Source organism: Cebus imitator, unplaced genomic scaffold (assembly GCF_001604975.1).
Source record: "Cebus imitator isolate Cc_AM_T3 unplaced genomic scaffold, Cebus_imitator-1.0 Scaffold214, whole genome shotgun sequence".
NCBI lineage: Eukaryota > Metazoa > Chordata > Mammalia > Primates > Cebidae > Cebus > Cebus imitator.
In genome coordinates, this window is record NW_016107529.1 from 428491 (window position 1) to 447062 (window position 18572).

Genomic DNA, 18572 nt, shown 5'->3' on the forward strand with positions numbered 1-18572 from the left:
TATTAGTGACCTCCACATTCCCAACTCCAATAGTCAATCCTGAGTACACATCTTACTTGACCTATAAGCAGCATTTATAATAGCGCATTACTCATTTATCCTGAATAAAATGTCTTAACTTGTCTTTAGGAATAATACACACCCTTAGATTTCCTTCTACTTATAATCTGCTCTTTCTCAATTTCCTTTGCTGGTTCCTTGGTAAAAGCATATTTGGGCTCATTCTTTGTTCCACTTCTCTTCTCTATCTACACTTACTCTTTTGGTGATATCTCACTTTATGGCTTTAAATACTATCTATATGAAAACAATTCCCAACTTATATCCTGAATCATGACTTCTTGATCAATCTTCAGCCTCATGTGTTCAACTACTCAGTAGCTGAGTTGAATATCTGATAGGTATCCTATCCTTATCTTCCCCGAAAAACTTGCTTCTCTAGAAGCCTGCTTTACCTAAATTTACATTAAATTTAGTGTTTTACATGCATTAACCCATGTGTTTCTTATACCAACCCTGTTAGGTACTATTAACCCCATTGAATAAATATAGAAATTAATAATTTAAGTAGAGAATAGTCTAATAATTTTCTCAAGGTCAGAGAGGCAGTAAGTGGAAGAGCTAGGCTTGGAACACAGGTATGTCTAAAAAAAGTCTATACTCTTAACTATTACATTTTGCTTGATGATGATGATGATGAGCATCAATAACAGGTTTGAAAAAAGATAGAGGAGAAGGTGAAGGATAAACAGGAGAAAAGGAAGGAGGATAAGGAATAAGAGCAAAATAACGGTTTTAGTAGCAGTTTTCTAGTAGTAATCTGTTGTGGTGGTAGTTTTTGTTCTTGCTGCTGCTGTTGTTGCTGTAGTTTGAATGAGAAAGCAACTTTATTTCTTTCTGAGATGTGGGCAGATGTCCAGTCTTAGAATTTCTGAAATTGCATCTTGGTGCTGGTGGCCTTGGTGACACTGAGCACATTGAAGTGAACTATCTTTCTCAAGGGCTAGCACTTGCCCACCATTATGATGTTGCTGACCTGGATGTCCCTGAAACAGAGGGACAGGTGTACAGACATTCTTAGGGTACTTCTTGTAGGATTGCACTTGTGGATATAGTCCTGGTGGATGACAATGGTCCTCTGCATTTTCATCTTGGCCACCATGACAGACAGGATACTGTTGGGGTGTTTTAATAAAAACAATAGCAGTCAAGTATTGAGTCCCTATTATCTACCAAACACCATGGTACCTGTAATGGTTAATACTGAGTGTCAGCTTGATTGGACTGAATGATATAAAGTATTGATCCTGGGTGTGTCTATGAGGGTGTTGCCAAAAGAGATTAACAATTGAGTTAATGGGCTGGGAAAGGCTAACCCACCAGTAATCTGGGTGGGCACAATTTAATCAGCTGCCAGCACAGCTAGAATATAAGCAGGCAGAGAAATGTGAAAAGAGAGACTGGACTAGTCTCCCAGCTTGCATCTTTCTCCCTTGCTGGATGCTTCCTGCCCTCGAACATCAGACTCCAAGTTCTTCAGTTTTGGAACTCGGAATACTTTCCTTGTTCCTCAGCCTGCAGATGGCCTATTGTGGGACCTTGTAATTGTGTGAGTTAATACTTAATAAACTTCCCTTTATACTATCATCAGATCTCATGAGACTTACTCACTTTTACGAGAACAACACACCAAAGACCTGCCCCAGTGATTCAATGATCTTTCACCTGGTCCCTCCCACAACACAGGGGAATAAAGATGAGCTTTGGGTGGGGATACAGCCAAACCATATCAGTAGTCTCTTTACTTACATTGTCTCTTTTAATTTTCACAAGACCCCTATGAATTCATATTATTACTTTCATTTTACAGATGAGAAAACTGAGATACCAGGAGATTATTTAAACTGATCACCGGTAAAACAGCTCATAATTAAGAGTAAGAATATAAAACTGAATTGGTTTAAATCCATTGTCTGTGCTCATTCCCCTATGATATGCTGCCTTTGGGCACTGTTGGTTTTGGCCATGGCCAAGACAAAATTTCAGAGCCTGAATTATCCAGGAGGGAGACTAAAGAAGCAGCAAACTTTTTCAGAATCTTAAAGGGAAATTTGAACACATCTATATAAAAGTGTGTATGTGTGCATGTGTATGTTTAAACTATATTATTTCTTATAGCAATCCAAAAAATGCTATATTGTTATTAAGCAATTCTTTTTTTAAAATCTCTTATTACATATCTCAGAGGACAATCTGTTGGCACTCCCAGATAAAACAGGACAGATGAATTGAGAAAAGGAGTCAAAATAATAAATGTACCTGTTTTGATGTCTCATTTTATTGCTGTAATGCAATTAATTTATGACTAGAGGCCTCAGACATTGCATCATATCTCATTTATCTGTGTGAAGTTTCAAAACAAGTAAGGAAAACATAACAATTATTATGGATTTGTAAACACTGGAGTTTATAAACAAAGCAAGAAATTCGAATAAAGGAATCTTATTCACTGGTGATAGGACAGAAAAAAAAAAACAGTATAAGCCTTCTGGCAGCAATTTAGATATATGTTTAAAAGACTTTAAAATGTTGATATCCTTTTACCTATCAGTTCTCCTCACAGAAATTTATCTTAAAGAAGCAAAATAAAATTTGGGTAACATTTCCTGAATCAAATGTTCACTACATTGTTACATATCACAACATCAAATGGAAAATGATTTTTATGACCAAGAATAATAAAATGGTGCAATAGTAAAGAGCTATTAATATTTTACAGCCATATTTATCAAATTTTGATGACAGAAAATTGCCTGTGATAATATTTAGGTTCTTTAGAAGCAAAACATGAAAATGTATATACAGTACAAATTTAGATATGTTCCAAGATAGAAAATAAATAAGTTTAGAAATAAATATGCCAAGTAAATAATAGTATTTACTTCCAGTTAGTAAAACTGTAATTTATTTTTGTGTGGGTAGTGCTTTTTGTCAGCTTCAAATAATTACATTTCCCAAATTTACTACATTGTGCATTGACTATTTTTACAATCAAAAATGGGAAAGATAGATTCAAAAAGATAAAAAGAATATAAAAAGAAATAGAGCTTAATTAATCCAAGCATGTCATTTTGTTTTCTCTTATTGGCTGAAGTTTTAGTGTATTTAAATAAGAAGATCGGCTTTCATATCACACAATTGCTCTCAGCTGCATTAATAATAAATTCCCATTAAAAATATTTAATATCAGTTTTTAGAGGGAAAAATACTTTCTCATAAAGGAATTTAGACATTTAGTTTTCACTGATTCTTGCAAATGCACTATTTAGCAACTACTTTCAGGGGTTAATATACCAGTCCTGGGATATAAAACCATATGTTGCAAGCTTTTTTTATTTCCTAGAAACATCAAGAAATATACGCAAAAGCCAGACCTGTTTATACAATATATTTGATGCTTCAATTTTTAAAATTTATTTAATGGAGTCAGCCAGTGATGATTAATATTATTTTTTGCCTGCTAGTACCAAGATCTAAATAACATTTTTGACTAGATTACATTTATGCAGGTCTCCTTTTAACGGAAATTGGAGAGATGAAAAAAAAGATTATAGAAAGAGATGCTATAAAAACAGACCTCACAAGTCAAACTTCATAGTGAAACTATTTTCTTTCATGTAGGCTACCACGAAAACAAATATCCTGTGAGCTAGAGATATATATTGAATCTTTCCTGCAGATCTTTATGCCTTCTTGAGACAGATTTCCATAACTATATAATGTGATTATAGTTGATGAGGCAATGGCCCACAGAAAGAGGCTGACAAAAGCATCAGGCTCCAGGAAACCAGATAAACATGTTCATGATTTCTAATTGGAACAAGGATAGGATAGCATTCTATATGAAGACAGAACCCAGAGGCAGGGAAAATATTGATTTCTTCAACTTTAATAAATACACATCCGTAAAACAGACACAACCCTCTTATAAGAATAACCCTTTAAAAAACATTCACATTACTTGTTTAATTAATTGATAGATAAAATTGAAAAAGAGGCTGTATAGCTTTAACATGTAATGTGAAAGTTATAACACTCTGGCAGAGACATTTTAAACAGGAAAAAGAAAATCCTTGTAAACAAACTAGAAGAGCAAAGAACATTGTATGAGAAACTTTTCCAAAAGGCTATCTCAAGTAGTTTAACTGACGGAATCCCCAACTCTCTTATCATCTCACACTCTATCCCTCCTTGTATAAGCTGTATAAAGATAATCTTTTTTTTTTTTTTTTGAGACAGAGTTTTGCTTTTGTTACCCAGGCTGGAGTGCAATGGTGCAATCTCGGCTCACCGCAACCTCCGCCTCCTGGGTTCAAGCAATTCTCCTGTCTCAGCCTCCTGAGTAGCTGGGATTACAGGCGCGCACCACCATGCCCAGCTAATTTTTTGTATTTTTAGTAGAGACGGGGTTTTACCATGTTGACCAGGATGGTCTTGATCTCTTGACCTCGCGATCCATCCGCCTCGGCCTCCCAAAGTGCTGGGATTACAGGCATGAGCCACCGTGCCCGGCCATAAAGATAATCTTTATAGATACTAAACTGAAAGAAAAACTGTGACAGGAATTTAATGTGACCCAAAGTTAAAAAAACAGTATAATTTCAGAGCTTCTGCTAAGTCTCTATTAATAGCAAGAACATAATGAGGATAGATGATTCTCTTGTTTGAAAAGTAATCGGCCCTACTTCTTAGGAGTTAGTGGGTTCCTGGATCCAGCAGGCAAGCTGAGGGATGTACCAATGCTGTGCAAAAAAGAGGAAAAAAAAAATTCCCTTTACGAATTTAGAAATCATGGCAGATTATGCTGCTTTTAAGAAAATATTTTCCTTCCTTCATATGAATTGACTACACTGCTTCAGAATTATTGCTTGTTTTCCAGAGGTATGTGTATGTGACAACCATAAGTTACTGATAAGAGTCAGGAACCTGAACAAAAGACCGAGAGAGGTAATTAAGAAAACCTCCTAGGGTTCCCAAATTTGGAGTGAAAGACTCAGTCTAATACATGTGACTAAAGTCTCCTATTGTGGATTGCGCTCTCTAGATTCAGTAACACAGACTTTGGAAATATACTTTAAGGATTATTGATTGTCTTGGTGGAACAAGTAGGACAATCCTAGAATCAGGTGAACCTCTGTAGGTAAAGTGAGGGTTTTCCTAAGATCAGGAGAAAGAGAATGCCTACTGTTACTGAGAAAAACTGAAAAGGGAACTCTGTCACAGGAGAGTAAATAAAGCCAAGAAGCAAAGCTAGGAACTAAAGTTTGTCCGTAAGAGGCTCTCTGTGTGGTGTAACTCTTTTTTTCTCCCCTTGTCCTAAAATTCTGAGACAAGTCAGATTTAGTAAATAATGTTCAGTGCTGTTTCCCTAGATTCCCTCCTGTTAGCTCCTAAACTTCAGTAAACATTACATACACTCAGTCTTCTGTCCATGGTGTTGTACAAAATTAAGACTATCAGTAGCAAAGTAAAGTGGCTGTATTTGCACCCCCTTTTTTGCTGAAACTAGTATGTCAGGAATAATATTGTATAGAAGAAGGCCCAGAGTCCCTAAATTCTAGACACTGACCACTGTCTGACACACAAGTCAAGTAGCAGCTGAGATAAAATGATGAGAAGCAAACAACCAGGGGAAAGAGCAAGCAGAATGAATTGACTCAGGAGAAGCTAAACTCCCTGCTTTCTCCCAAATATACTAGCAAAAGACAACATTAAGAAAGAAGGTAGATGTTGGATCTCAGGACTATGCTTCCACCTGCTTAAAACAATCATTATTTCACTATGTGTACAATGTTTGTGCAGTCTTCGTGACCAGTTGTCTCAATGTAACAGAATAATAACTGATATCTTACGATTTGGGTTTTATTAATGTTTATTCAAAGCACATGTTTTTAGTTTTCTTTATTTTCATCAATACTCTCTCTCATAAAAAATAGGATTTGAAAGTATTATTAAAAATGTGAACTATTAAAAAAACGTAGCTGAAGAAATTTTGGTTAAAAGCAGATGAATACATTCAAAATGCAAGTTGAGCATCCCTAATCTGAAAACCAAATATCTAAAACACTCCAAAATCCAAAACTTCCTGGACACTGAAATGATGCCATAAATGGAAAATAATAGTTTTTCATGAACAAAATTATTTAAAATATTGTATAAAATTACTTCCGGACTATGTGTATAAAGATATATATGAAATATAAATGAATTTCATGTTCAGACTTGTATATCCTCCCCAAGATATCTCAGTATGTATTATATATGCAAATATTCCAAAATCTGAAAAAAATTGGAAACACTTCTGGTCCCAAGCATTTAAGATAAGGAATATTCAATCTGTAAAAGGAAAGTCAGTACACAAAAGCACAGCAAAAATGTTTTCCAGAATCACTAGAGAGGGCTGTAAATACGGTTCCGAGTTTCCCAGCAGCCAAAGCAAAGGGAAAATCGGATCAGTTATAAGAATCACATTGGTTTAAAGGTACAAACACCCTGTTGTACAGAAGAAAAGCTTTTCTTCTGAAACTGAGACTTGTGAGAAATGTTTCTCACAGATCTTTATAAACAAGAGACAATAAAGAACAATATCCTTTGGAAACATAATAGCAAGTCTATTCCAGTGTTTCCTTCTTGTGTCCCTCAAAGAATTCTAACATACCATGCTAATGCTTCAATCAGTAAGGAACGCTTTATTCTCAGATGAAATATTTGTATTATTTAATAACCATCAGTTAATAAAAGTCAACATAATGTACCTATTTCTCTGTATCTCTTGAACCAAAACTGTATCATTGCTATGGATAAACAAGAATATATTATTAATACAGTCATTATTTTGATATTCCTAAAAGAAGAAAAAGCATATTATTCTTACCAAAACCACTCTGAAGGTATCCATTATTTCCCTTACCTGTGATTCTTTCACATTTTCAACAGTAAAGTTGAACCAGACTCGGAAGCGTGGATTACAGGTGTCCGGCCTAATAAACAGATCATACTCAAACTCAGAGACGTGGTCCACCCGGCCCAGGTTACCTGGTAATAAAAATTAAGAGAACTGTGTTTTAATAGAAGTTCATGCAGCTAAATGGTACACACATTTAAATACTATACTCTCTGATAGTAGCATTTGTCAACATTGAATACTTGAAGGTTCAGTGTTCACAATCCATAGGGCTGCCAAGTCTGAATGCAGTCCAGTGTAAGAACTTTTCAGCTAGACCAGGCTGTGGTACAAGCTTCTCTGTCAGGCCCTTCTGGCCCAGATCCTTTTGTGCTACAAGTGTCTTTGACAGAGCAAGATACTATATGGAATCTGTGGTAAGCCCCTATAAACCAAGAGAAGAATCACAAACTTCAGTTTCCTACTTAGAAAAGTGAGAATGATAATAACTTATGTATTTTCTTTAAGCTTTATTGTATACAAACTGACTCTAACATACTGTATCTTGTTTACATTTTCACAACAGATATATATGGTTTGTACTGAGCTTCTTGTATTCTAAACTTCTATCAGAACATGTTAAAGAATATGTACAGTAAGGTTTTAAACAAAAATTACAACTAATTGCTACATAACAAAAATATAATAATAAAACTTAATTTCCATTATCTCCATCAAGAGAACTAACAGCTATATAAAAAAATGTATAAACTTAGGTGTTATCTCCATTCTCTATATTGTCTCTCATTTTTCTCACTGATATTCTAGCAAGCAGTGAAGTACCAAAAATGTTAACAGCAGAATGAGATTAAATAAAGCAGAGTCTCACCACTCCTATTCAACATAGTATTGGAAATTCTGGTTAGTGCCATCAGGCAGGAGAAAGAAATAAAGTATTCAAATCGGAAGAAAGGATGTCAAATTGTCCCTGTTTGCAGATGACATGATTGTATATTTAGAAAAACCTATCATCTCAGCCCAAAATCTCCTTAAGCTGATAAGCAACTTTGATAAAGTCTCAGGATACAAAATCAATGTGCAAAAATCTTAAGCATGTCTATACACCAATAACAGACTAACAGAGAGCCAAATCATGAGTGAACTCCCATTCACAATTGCAACAAAGAGAATAAAATACCTAGGAATACAACTAACAAAGGATGTAAAGGGTCTCTTCAAGGAGAACTACAAACCACTGCTCAAGGAAATAAGAGAGGATGCAAACAGATGGAAAAACATTCCATGCTCATGGTTAGAAAGATTCAGTGTTGTGAAAATGACCATACTGTCCAAAGTAATTTATAGCTTCAATGCTATCCCCATCAAGCTACCAATGACTTTCTTCATAGAATTTGGAAAAAAAAATCTTAAACTTCATATGGAAACAAAAAGAGCCATATAGCCAATCCTAAGCAAAAAAACAAAGCTGGAGGCATCACACTACCTGACTTCAAACTATATTACAAGGCTACTGTACTCAAAACAGCATGGTACTGGTACCAAAACAGGGATATAGACAAATGGAACAGAACAGAGGCCTTAGAACACCACACAACTACAACCATCTGATCTTTGACAAACCAGACAAAAGCAATGAGGAAAGGATTCCCTATTTAATAAATGGCGTTGGGAAACTGGCTAGCCATATGCAAAAGCCAAATTGGACCCCTTCCTTACACCTTATACAAAAATTAACTCCAGATGGATTAAAGATTTAAACATAAGACCTAACACCATAAAATCCTAGAAGAAAACCTATACAATACCATTCAGAACATAGGCATAGGCAAGGACTTCATGACTAAAAAAACCAACAACAATGGTAACAAAAGCCAAAATAAACAAATGGGATGTAATTAAACTTAAAAGCTTCTGCACAGCAAAAGAAATTATCATTAGAGCAAACCAGCAACCAAGAGAATGGAAAAAACCTTTTTTGCAATCTACCCATCTGACAAAAGGTTAATAACCAGAATCTACAAAGAACTAAAACAAATTTACATGAAAAAATCCCAACAAAAAGTGGTCGAAGGATATGAAGAGACACTTCTCAAAAGAAGACACTCTGCATCCAACAAACATATGAAAAAAAGCTCATTATCACTGGCCATTACAGAAATGCAAAGCAAAACCACATTGAGATACCACCTCATGCCAGTTAGAATGACGATCATTAAAAAATTTGGAGACAACAGATGCTGGAGAGGATTTTACACTGTTGGTGGGAGTGTAAATTAATTAACCACCATTGTGGAAGACAGTGTGTCAAGTCAAGAATCTGGAACTAGAAATACCATTTGACCCAGCAATCCCATTACTGGGTATATACCCAAAGGATTATAAATCATTCTACTATAAAGACACATGCACACATATGTTTACTGAGGCACCGTTCACAATAGCAAAGACTTGGAACCAACCCAAATGCCCATCAAGGATAGACTGAATAAAGAAAATGTGGCACATATACACCATGGAATACTGTGCAGCCATAAAAAAGGATGAGTTCCTGTCCTTTGCAGGGACATGGATAAAGCTGGAAACCATCATTCTCAGCAAACTGACACAAGAATAGAAAACCAAACACCACATGTTCTTATTCATAAGTGGGTGTTGAGCAATGAGAACACATGGACACAGAGAAAGGAACTTCAAACACCGGGGCCTGTCAGGGTGGGGTGATCGGGGAGAGATAGCAGGGAGTGGGGGATTGGGGAGGGATAACATTAGGAGAAATACTAATGTAGATGACTGGGGGATGGATGCAGCAAATCACCATGGCACGTGTATACCTATGTAACAATCCTACATGAGCTGTACCTGTACCCCAGAACTTAAAGTATAATTTTTTAAAAAAAGAGAAATGCAAATCAAAACCATAATGAGGTACCATCTCATGCCAGTTAGAATGTGATCATTATAAGTCAGGAAACAACAGATACTGGAGAGGATGTGGAGAAATAGGAATGCTTTTACACTGTTGGTTGGAGTGTAAATTAGTTCAACCACTGTACAAGACAGTGTGGTGATTCCTCAAGGATCTGGAATTAGAAATGCCATTTGACCCAGCAGTCCCATTACTAGGTATATAGCCAAAGGATTATAAATCATTCTACTATAAAGACACATGCACACGTATGTTTACTACAGCACTGTTCACAATAGCAAAGACTTGGAACCAACCCAAATGTCCATCAATGATAGACTGGATTAAAAAAATGTGGCACATATACACCATGGGATACTATGCAGCCATTAAAAAGAATGAGTTCATGTCCTTTGTAGGGACGTGGATAAAACTGTAAACTATCATTCTGAGGAAACTAACACAGGAACAGAAAAGTAAACATCACATGTTCTCACTTATAAGTGAGAGTTGAATAATGAGAACATATGGGCACAGGGAAGGGAACATACACACCATGGCCTCTTGGTTTGGGGAGCAAGGGGAGGGATAGCATTAGGAGAAATATCTTATGTAGATGACAGGTTGATGGGTGCAGCAAACCACCATGGCACATGAATACCTATGTAACAAACGTTCTGCATATGTATCCTAGAACTTAAAGTAAAATAATAATAAAAATAATAACAAAAAAATATTTTTTTAAATTACATTTCAAAAAAGAAAATATAAAGAAATTTCTTTGTGACCCTTGAGTAGGCAAAGATTTCTTAGATAGAACATAAAAAGCATAAACTATATTTTTAAAAACTAATAAACTGAATTTCATAAAGAGACACCAAAAATCACTTTAGCTCTTTAGTTCTCTGAAAGACACTATTAAGAAATGACAAAGAAAGACATTGACTAACAGAAGATATTTGTTACATAGAAAAAGAATTTGTATCCCTAATGATACTAAGCATTGCTTATCATCAGGAAAATACATATTAAAACCACGACAGAATACTACTGCATACCCGTAGAATAACTAAAAAATAAAAACATAAACAATTGAAAACCTGGCCCCAACAACTGATAATGAGGATGTGAAGCAACTAGAATTTTTATACGTTTCCAGTGAAAATATAAAGGATGATTACTTTGGAAAACATTTTGATAATTTCTTATAAAGGTAAACATACAGCAACTACATGACCTAGCTGGTCATAGACATCTAACCAAGAAATAAATTAAAAATTATGTTTGCACAAAGACTTTTAAATTTATGTTCATAGAAACTTTATTTGTAATAGCAGAAAACTGGAAACAACCGAAATGCCTTTCAATAGGTTGAACGAATAAACATATATTTACACAATAAAATAGTACTAAGCAATAAAAAGAAATGAATTATCAGTACATACCACATGGATCAATCTCAAATCATTATGTCCAAATAAAAAGGCCACACAAAACAGAGTACATAATTAATTCCATTTATTCAAGAAAATGCAAATTAATATTTATGGATAGAAAGCAATGATTAGTGTTTGTCTGGGTAGAAAGAAGGATATATTATGAAGGGGCCTGAGAAATTTTGCAGGTGATAAATATGTTTGCTCTCTTGATTACGGTGACAGTTTCATAAATGTATGTATATGTCAAAAAGCAGCAAATTTTACATTTTAAATATTTTCAATTTAATGTTGTTCAATTATACAGTACTTTAATAATTTTAAAAAAATACTTATACTTCTCCACTGTCTCATCTTCCCTTGGAATGTCCCAGAAGTAACAGCTATCTTAAATTTAGTGTTTCTGTTTTACACGCATTTTTTGAAACAAGCATTACACATAGTATAGTAGTTATGTACAGGTACTGTAAAGCCAGGCTGCATAAACTGTAAATCTGGCTCTATCACTTAATAGCTACGTTTCTTTGGAAAAATTAATTCATTTTTATGTGCCTCAATTTATTCATTATAATGGGATGATAATAGTACTTTTTCACAGGGTTATTGTTAGTATTGACTGAATTTATATAAATAGCTAGAAGAGTATCTATCAAATAGTAAATTATGGGTATGCCATATAATACAAAACCAGGTAGATATTAAATTGAACATGAAAGAATTGTTAATAAAATGGAACAATATTAAGGCAATATATTAAGGATGGTTAGGAATCTGGGCTCTGGTTCATCCATGTTGTCCCAAAGAGTAAGATCTCCTTTTAAAGGCTGAATAATATTCCACTGAATGATATCCTATAATTTTGTTATCTATTCATCCATCAACAGACACCTTGGTTATGTTAAGTAAAATAAGTTAGACAAAAAAAGAAAAATCCTGCATGATCTCACTTATATATGAAATCTTATTTTTAAAAGTTGAGTACACAGTGACAAAGAGTAGAATGGCAGTTACCAGAGGTGAGGGTGGGGCAGGGAATGAAGAATAGGAAGACAAAGATCAAAAGTGTACAAAGTTGTAGTTATGCAGGATGAATAACTCTAGAGATACAATGTACAACATGAGGACTACAATTAATAGTATTGTACACTGAAAATTTGCGAAGAGAGTAGATTTTAGTAGCCCTTACTACCAGAAATAAATTAATGGTGAGATAATAAATATGTTTGTATTTTAGAAGTGGAGGTTTCATTGTACTGCCCAGGCTGGCCTCAAGCTCCTGGATTCAAGCAATCCTCCCACCTCAGGCTCCTGAGTAGATGGAACGACAGTGGCATACCACTGCACCTGGCTTCACTTTGGTTTTTGAAGTCCTATTTCTACATTTGTGATGGCCTGACTGATCACCGTTACCAAAAAAAAAGTAATGGTGAGATAAATATATATAGAAACAATTTCACTATATATATATGTATATCAAAACAGCATGTTGTATATCTTAAATATGTACCATTTTTCTAAAAAAAAAAAAAAAAGGAATATGGGCTTTGGGTTAGACCACTTGGATTGAATCTCAAGTCTACCACTTACCATCTGGGTTATTTTGAGTATGTTTCTTACTTTCTTTGTGCTTTAGTTTCATCATCTTTAAAAGATGACTAATGACAGCAACTTCTTCTTAGGGTTGAATTAAACAATTTGACATGAAAGCATATAAAATACTGTCTTAAGCACAGAACAAACATTCAATAACATTAACTATGAGTAGTAGCATATATTCAGAAGTAATATATAGTTGCCTCCAACAATCAGTGTTATGTCTTCAAGTAAAAGGAACGTATATTGGACGTAAATTAATGGTTTCTATTTTTTTTTGATTCATTCAGACTCATAGGAGAAACAATTTTTCTCTTTGCCAAAAGATATCGTAAATTCATTGGACATAAGCCTACTGCTGTTCATTATTGTTTGTCACCTATTTCTCTGTTCTTTTATTCAGCCTAACATGTTTTCATTCAATTTAGATAACTCAGTGAGAATTTCCTACGGATTTCATTTCAAAAGACTGCACTTAACAATAACTAATGTGCCTTTTGTAAACTCCATGCTTACAGGGGCCCAAAAGTTTATTTTTACTATTAGTTTCCACTTCGCCTTTTCTTATGTTAACACCTTGTCTCATTTAGCAATGCTTTAACATGGATAGTTCTATCCAAGTCATTGACAGATTCATTGTTGATTATTTTATTTTTAATATTTTATAGTATCAAAAATAGTAATATACCTACATTATATGATCAGTTATATACCAATACAAGCTGTAATACGTTAATCCAAGCAAATTTTTTTAATCAGTAGCTTTTAAGAAAAAATTCTTGTAATATTTATATATACTCTATATATATATACACACACACATACATAAACAGATTTTGTTGTAAAAAAGCATGATATGTTGATTAATTAAAGACTTTCAAGCAAAAAAATATACTGCATTTTTAGAATAATTCTGTGGAGAAGCTAAAAAGGAAACTGAGTCTTGAACAAAGGAGGAACAAAATGTAAAATGTCTGCTTAGAAAAGTCTCCTCATTTCTTTTTTAAGAGATAGGGTATTTGTATATTGCTCAGGCTAGACTGGAACTCCTGAGTTCAAGGGATCTCCTGTCTCAGCCTACAGAGTAGCTGGGAATTCAGGCATGTGTCACTGTGCCTGGCTTTGCTTCTAAATGGATTTTAACTACCAATAACTACATAGTATTTACCGTATGCCAAACATTCCTAACTGCACTCTTCTAAACACTCTTCTACTTGCCAAATTAATTTATTTCATGATAATTCCAAGACACAGACTGTGTTAGCAATCTCATTTTACTATATAGAAACTGAAATATTGAGAGATTAAATAATTTACTAAAGGTCATAAAGCTAAGGAAGTAATTCACAGAAACTGAATATGAATCCAGGTACTCCCACTTGAGTGTCTGATATTTTAAAATAGATTTTGGTGTATAAGAGGAGTTTTGTAACATGGATATATTGCATAGTGGTGAAGTCTGGGTTTTCACTGTAGCCCTCAGCTGAATAGTGTAAACAGTACTGATTAAGTGATTTATTTTCTCTTGCCCCACTCCTAAGTACCCACTCTTACAATTCTCCAATGTCTATTATCCTGGACATTGGAGAATGTCCATGTATACACATTATTTAGCTCCTACTTATAAATGAAAACATGCAGTGTTTGACTTTCTGTTTCTGGGTTATTTCCTTTAAGATAATGGCCTCCAGTTCCATCAATGTTGCTGCAAAGACATGATTTATTTGTTATAGTTAAGTAATATATATATATATATTATATATAGTTATATATATATAATATATATAGTTGAGTAATATATATATTATATATGTACATATGTGTGTGTGTGTATATATATATATACACACACACACACACACACACACACACACACACACATATATATGCACACACATATACATACACACCACATTTTCTTTTTCCAGTCATCCACTATGGACACTTAGGTTGATTCCCTTACCTTTGTGCTGCAATAAACATACAACTACAGGTTTATTTTTGATGAGATTATTTCTTTTCATTTGGGCAGATACTCAGGAATGAGACTCCTGGATTGAGTGGTAGCTCTATTTTTATTCCTTTGAGAAATTTCTGTACTGTTTTCCATAGAGATTATAGTAATTTACCTTTTCACCAACAGTGTATAAGCATTCTCTTTTCTATGAATCCTCACTAGCATCTATTATTTTTTGACTTTTTAATATTAGCCATTCTTACTATTTTTTATATAGAGGACTCTCTGAAATGATATAAACTTCAAGCCACATAAAACCTGGAACTGCCCTTGCTTCCAGCCTTCAGACTTCTTTAGCATTAAAAATGGAGAGAGATTAGTCTGACTCTTAGAGTTGCATATTTTAACCTTGATGTACAAGAATTAACTCTACAAGTAAACAAATAAGGTGATTTCTTTAAAACATATTAAGAGCTATTTACCAGCAATTAAACATTAAATGCATGATGAATAATTAATGCTTTATATCTCGTCATACAATGATGACTAGCAATAGGGATGTGAAGGTTGAGTGACATTTTCAAAATCATTCTTCTTCAAAGATTAAAGATGCTTTCTAGTACATGTTTTTAAGTGGATGTATGTACTATTAATTTTACATTGATTGAATGGCAGTCAAAAGATTTGATTTAGCTCTATGTCTATCATTGATTACCTTTGTGACCTTGGGCCTATGACAGGATAACTTTCTATTCTAACTCTGAAAAGATTCTCACATTAATTTCTCTCCCTTTCCAGTGAATCTTCTCTCACTCAGTCTATAGTAACTGAGAAAGAAAAAATTTTATATTTAAGGGATGTGAGCCCCTTTAAATTATCAGGGCTAGAGAGCTGCTGAAATGTGGCAGTAGTCACGTCTCATGCCCCAACTTGAGCTAAGAAATCATTCTGAAGAGAACTCTAGACTGAGTGTCACCACCAACAGCTTATAAATTAACCTAACAACGCCATACGCTGGGCACATAACTCTTATCCTGATTTCAAAAATGTGCAGCCAATCACTAATCAATGTTATTTCTGGAAATCAGTGATAATTCCTGAAAAATAACTTTTCTAATCACTCCTATTCCTAATTTGTTCTTTCTTTCTTTAAAAATCTTGAGCCTCTCCTTTGTTTTCCCAGATCACTCAACATTGTTACCCCAGGCTGTAGTCCTTAACCTTGGCTCAAATAAGCTCTCTATATTAATTTTGCCTCAGTTTATTTATTTAGGTCAGAAAAACAAACTGCTGAATGGCCTTCATATCTCTTGACTCTAATCCCAGCCAGCCTCCCATTCTCTTATCATCTAACTTCCAATGAGCTTTTGATCCCTTTTCTGCTACCTAAAGAATAAAACGCAAAATCAGCCCACTACATAAAATCTCTACAATTTGACCTCTAGATATCGGTATATCTTTATCTACCATTAGATCTCCTATTTCTTTATACAGTTTTATTTACTGTTTTCACAAACATATATAATTTTGGCACATTTGCTCAAGCTTTTCTACAGTTTGAAACACTCTCATAAGATATGTCTGCTCATCAAAGCCTTCAGAGCCTTACTCAAATTGCCAGTTTTTCCAAGATTATTTTCCAGAAGAATTAATCTTTCCCATTATCTCCTCTTATCACTTACTTTATTATTTCATTATAATATCCATCACATCGCAAAGTGGTTGAAGACACTAGCAACGAGTTAGAAAAACATAGCTTCAAAGCTGTGCTCTACCACTCACCAAGCCATGTAACTTTGGGCAAATTACTTAACCTCCATGAAATTCGGCTTTCATTTACTGAATGGATTATGTGCATATGGTATATTCTGTATACATGGAAACCAAAGAAATTCAGTGAAGAGGAAGCAGAATAAGCCATCAGGCTACCATGCCTAAGCTTCATATTCAAAAATCCAATAGTTTATATCAGTCAGTAGAGTAAGGGTAGAATAGGAATGAGTAGGGGTAAAAGGTCTCTTATTTGCTTACCCAACAAATAATAAGGCATTATTTCATTTTCCACTGTTCTTTGAAATTATTGTACTCTCAGCAAGTAGCCCAAGAAAAGAGGGGCATTGGACGATATACTTTAAGAACAAAATCCCACTCTGGACCCCAAACAGTGCAGGACACTCTCCTTTGTTTTTATATCTAATGGAAATGTTCAAGCACTTTCTGAAAGTAGTAAAAGTTATATGTGAAACCTCTTAATGCTGTTGTTTGGAAAGTAAATTAATCAAACTCTACATTTCATAAAATATTTCCTCCACAAGTATTTATTGACTATAAACTGTAGGTCAACATATAATTATTATTGTGGCTATAACAGTGAACATGACAGTCATAGTCCGTTTTCTTAGGCTTTACACTCTCATAGAGAAGATTAACATTAACTGGATCACTTTTCAAGTGTGATGAGTGTTATAAAGGAGATATATGCCTCTGGTATCATAGAAGCAAACAGTAGAGAACTTAATCCAGTTTATGGATGAAAGTAGGCCACTCTTGTTAATTGCTGTCATGAACTGAATGTTTGTATTCCCTCAGAATTCATATGTTGAAACTCTAAGCCCCAATATGTCTGTACTTGGAGACAGGACCTATAAGGAGGTAATTACGGTTAAACGAGGTTATAATGGTGGGGCTCTGATCCAATAGAATTCGTGTTCTTTTTTTTTTTTTTTTTTTTTGAGACAGAGTCTCACTCTGACACCAGGCTGGAATGCAGTGGCATGATATCAGCTCACTGCAACCTCCGTCTCCCAGGTTCAAGCGATTCTCCTGGCTTAGCCTCCTGAGTAACTGGGACTACAGGCTTACGTCACCATGCCAGCTAATTTTTGTATTTTTAGTAGAGATGATAAGAAGAGACAGCAGAGAGAGCTAGCTTTTTTTTCTCCTTCTCTGTACCCCAAGGAAAAATCATGTGAGGACATGGCAAGAAGAAGGTCAGATAGGTAGCTCTCACAAGAAACTGAGCACTGCCAGAACTTTGATCTTGGACTCTGCAAAGACATACCTCCAGAAATGTGAGAAAACAAATTTCTTTTGTATAAGCATGCAGTTCATGGTGTTTTGTTATGGCAGCCCAAGTGGATGTAAGGAAGAAATGAAGAAATGAGGAAAGGAGAAAAAGGAATGGAAGAAAAGGAAAGGGATTGGGAGGGGAGTGAATAGGAGAGGGGGGATAAGAAAGAGAGAATAAAAGAATTTGCTTTTATTATTTTCCAACTAAAATGACATTTCCTTCTCCTTTCAGAATATAATGGACTTCATTGTGTGAAACTCCCGCATATGTAGGGCTCTAGGCAAATGCTTACATTACAAGAAACATGCATCTATGTAATATATGTATCTCTCAGAATTACTCTTTTCTATTCCCATAACATTTGGCGGAGCACTTTAAGCTTATCAAGTGCTATTAAGTGCTTGCTGAGTTCATATTCAAAACTTTTCTGGCTACAGATTGTTTCAAATCTATATAATGGATATGTATCTGCAAACTAATCGTGAAATAATGCTGTGTTTAAGCTTATCAGAATAAGTATTTATTCTCAAGCTCATAGGTTTGCAGGTTGTGATTTGGCTGATCTATGCTGGGCTGTGCAGCTCTGCTTTAGGCTGTAGTAGGCTGTGGATGGCTCTAGGATGAGGCTGAAACAAAGTATATTCAGC

At 34.6% G+C, this 18572-nt stretch overlaps 1 protein-coding gene across 1 annotated transcript in view; it reads right to left on the reverse strand.

The window, feature by feature from the left end:
• Positions 1-4529: 4529 nt before the first annotated feature.
• AGBL4 (ATP/GTP binding protein like 4) overlaps positions 4530-18572 on the reverse strand; it is a 313176-nt gene continuing 299133 nt past the window's right edge. The window contains exons 3-4 of the mRNA XM_037745795.1: positions 6971-7095; positions 4530-4802 (exon numbers count right to left, since the gene is read on the reverse strand). Of these exons, the coding sequence (XP_037601723.1) occupies positions 4749-4802; positions 6971-7095 (179 nt within the window). The 3' untranslated portion in view covers positions 4530-4748. The remainder of the gene's footprint in view (positions 4803-6970; positions 7096-18572) is intronic.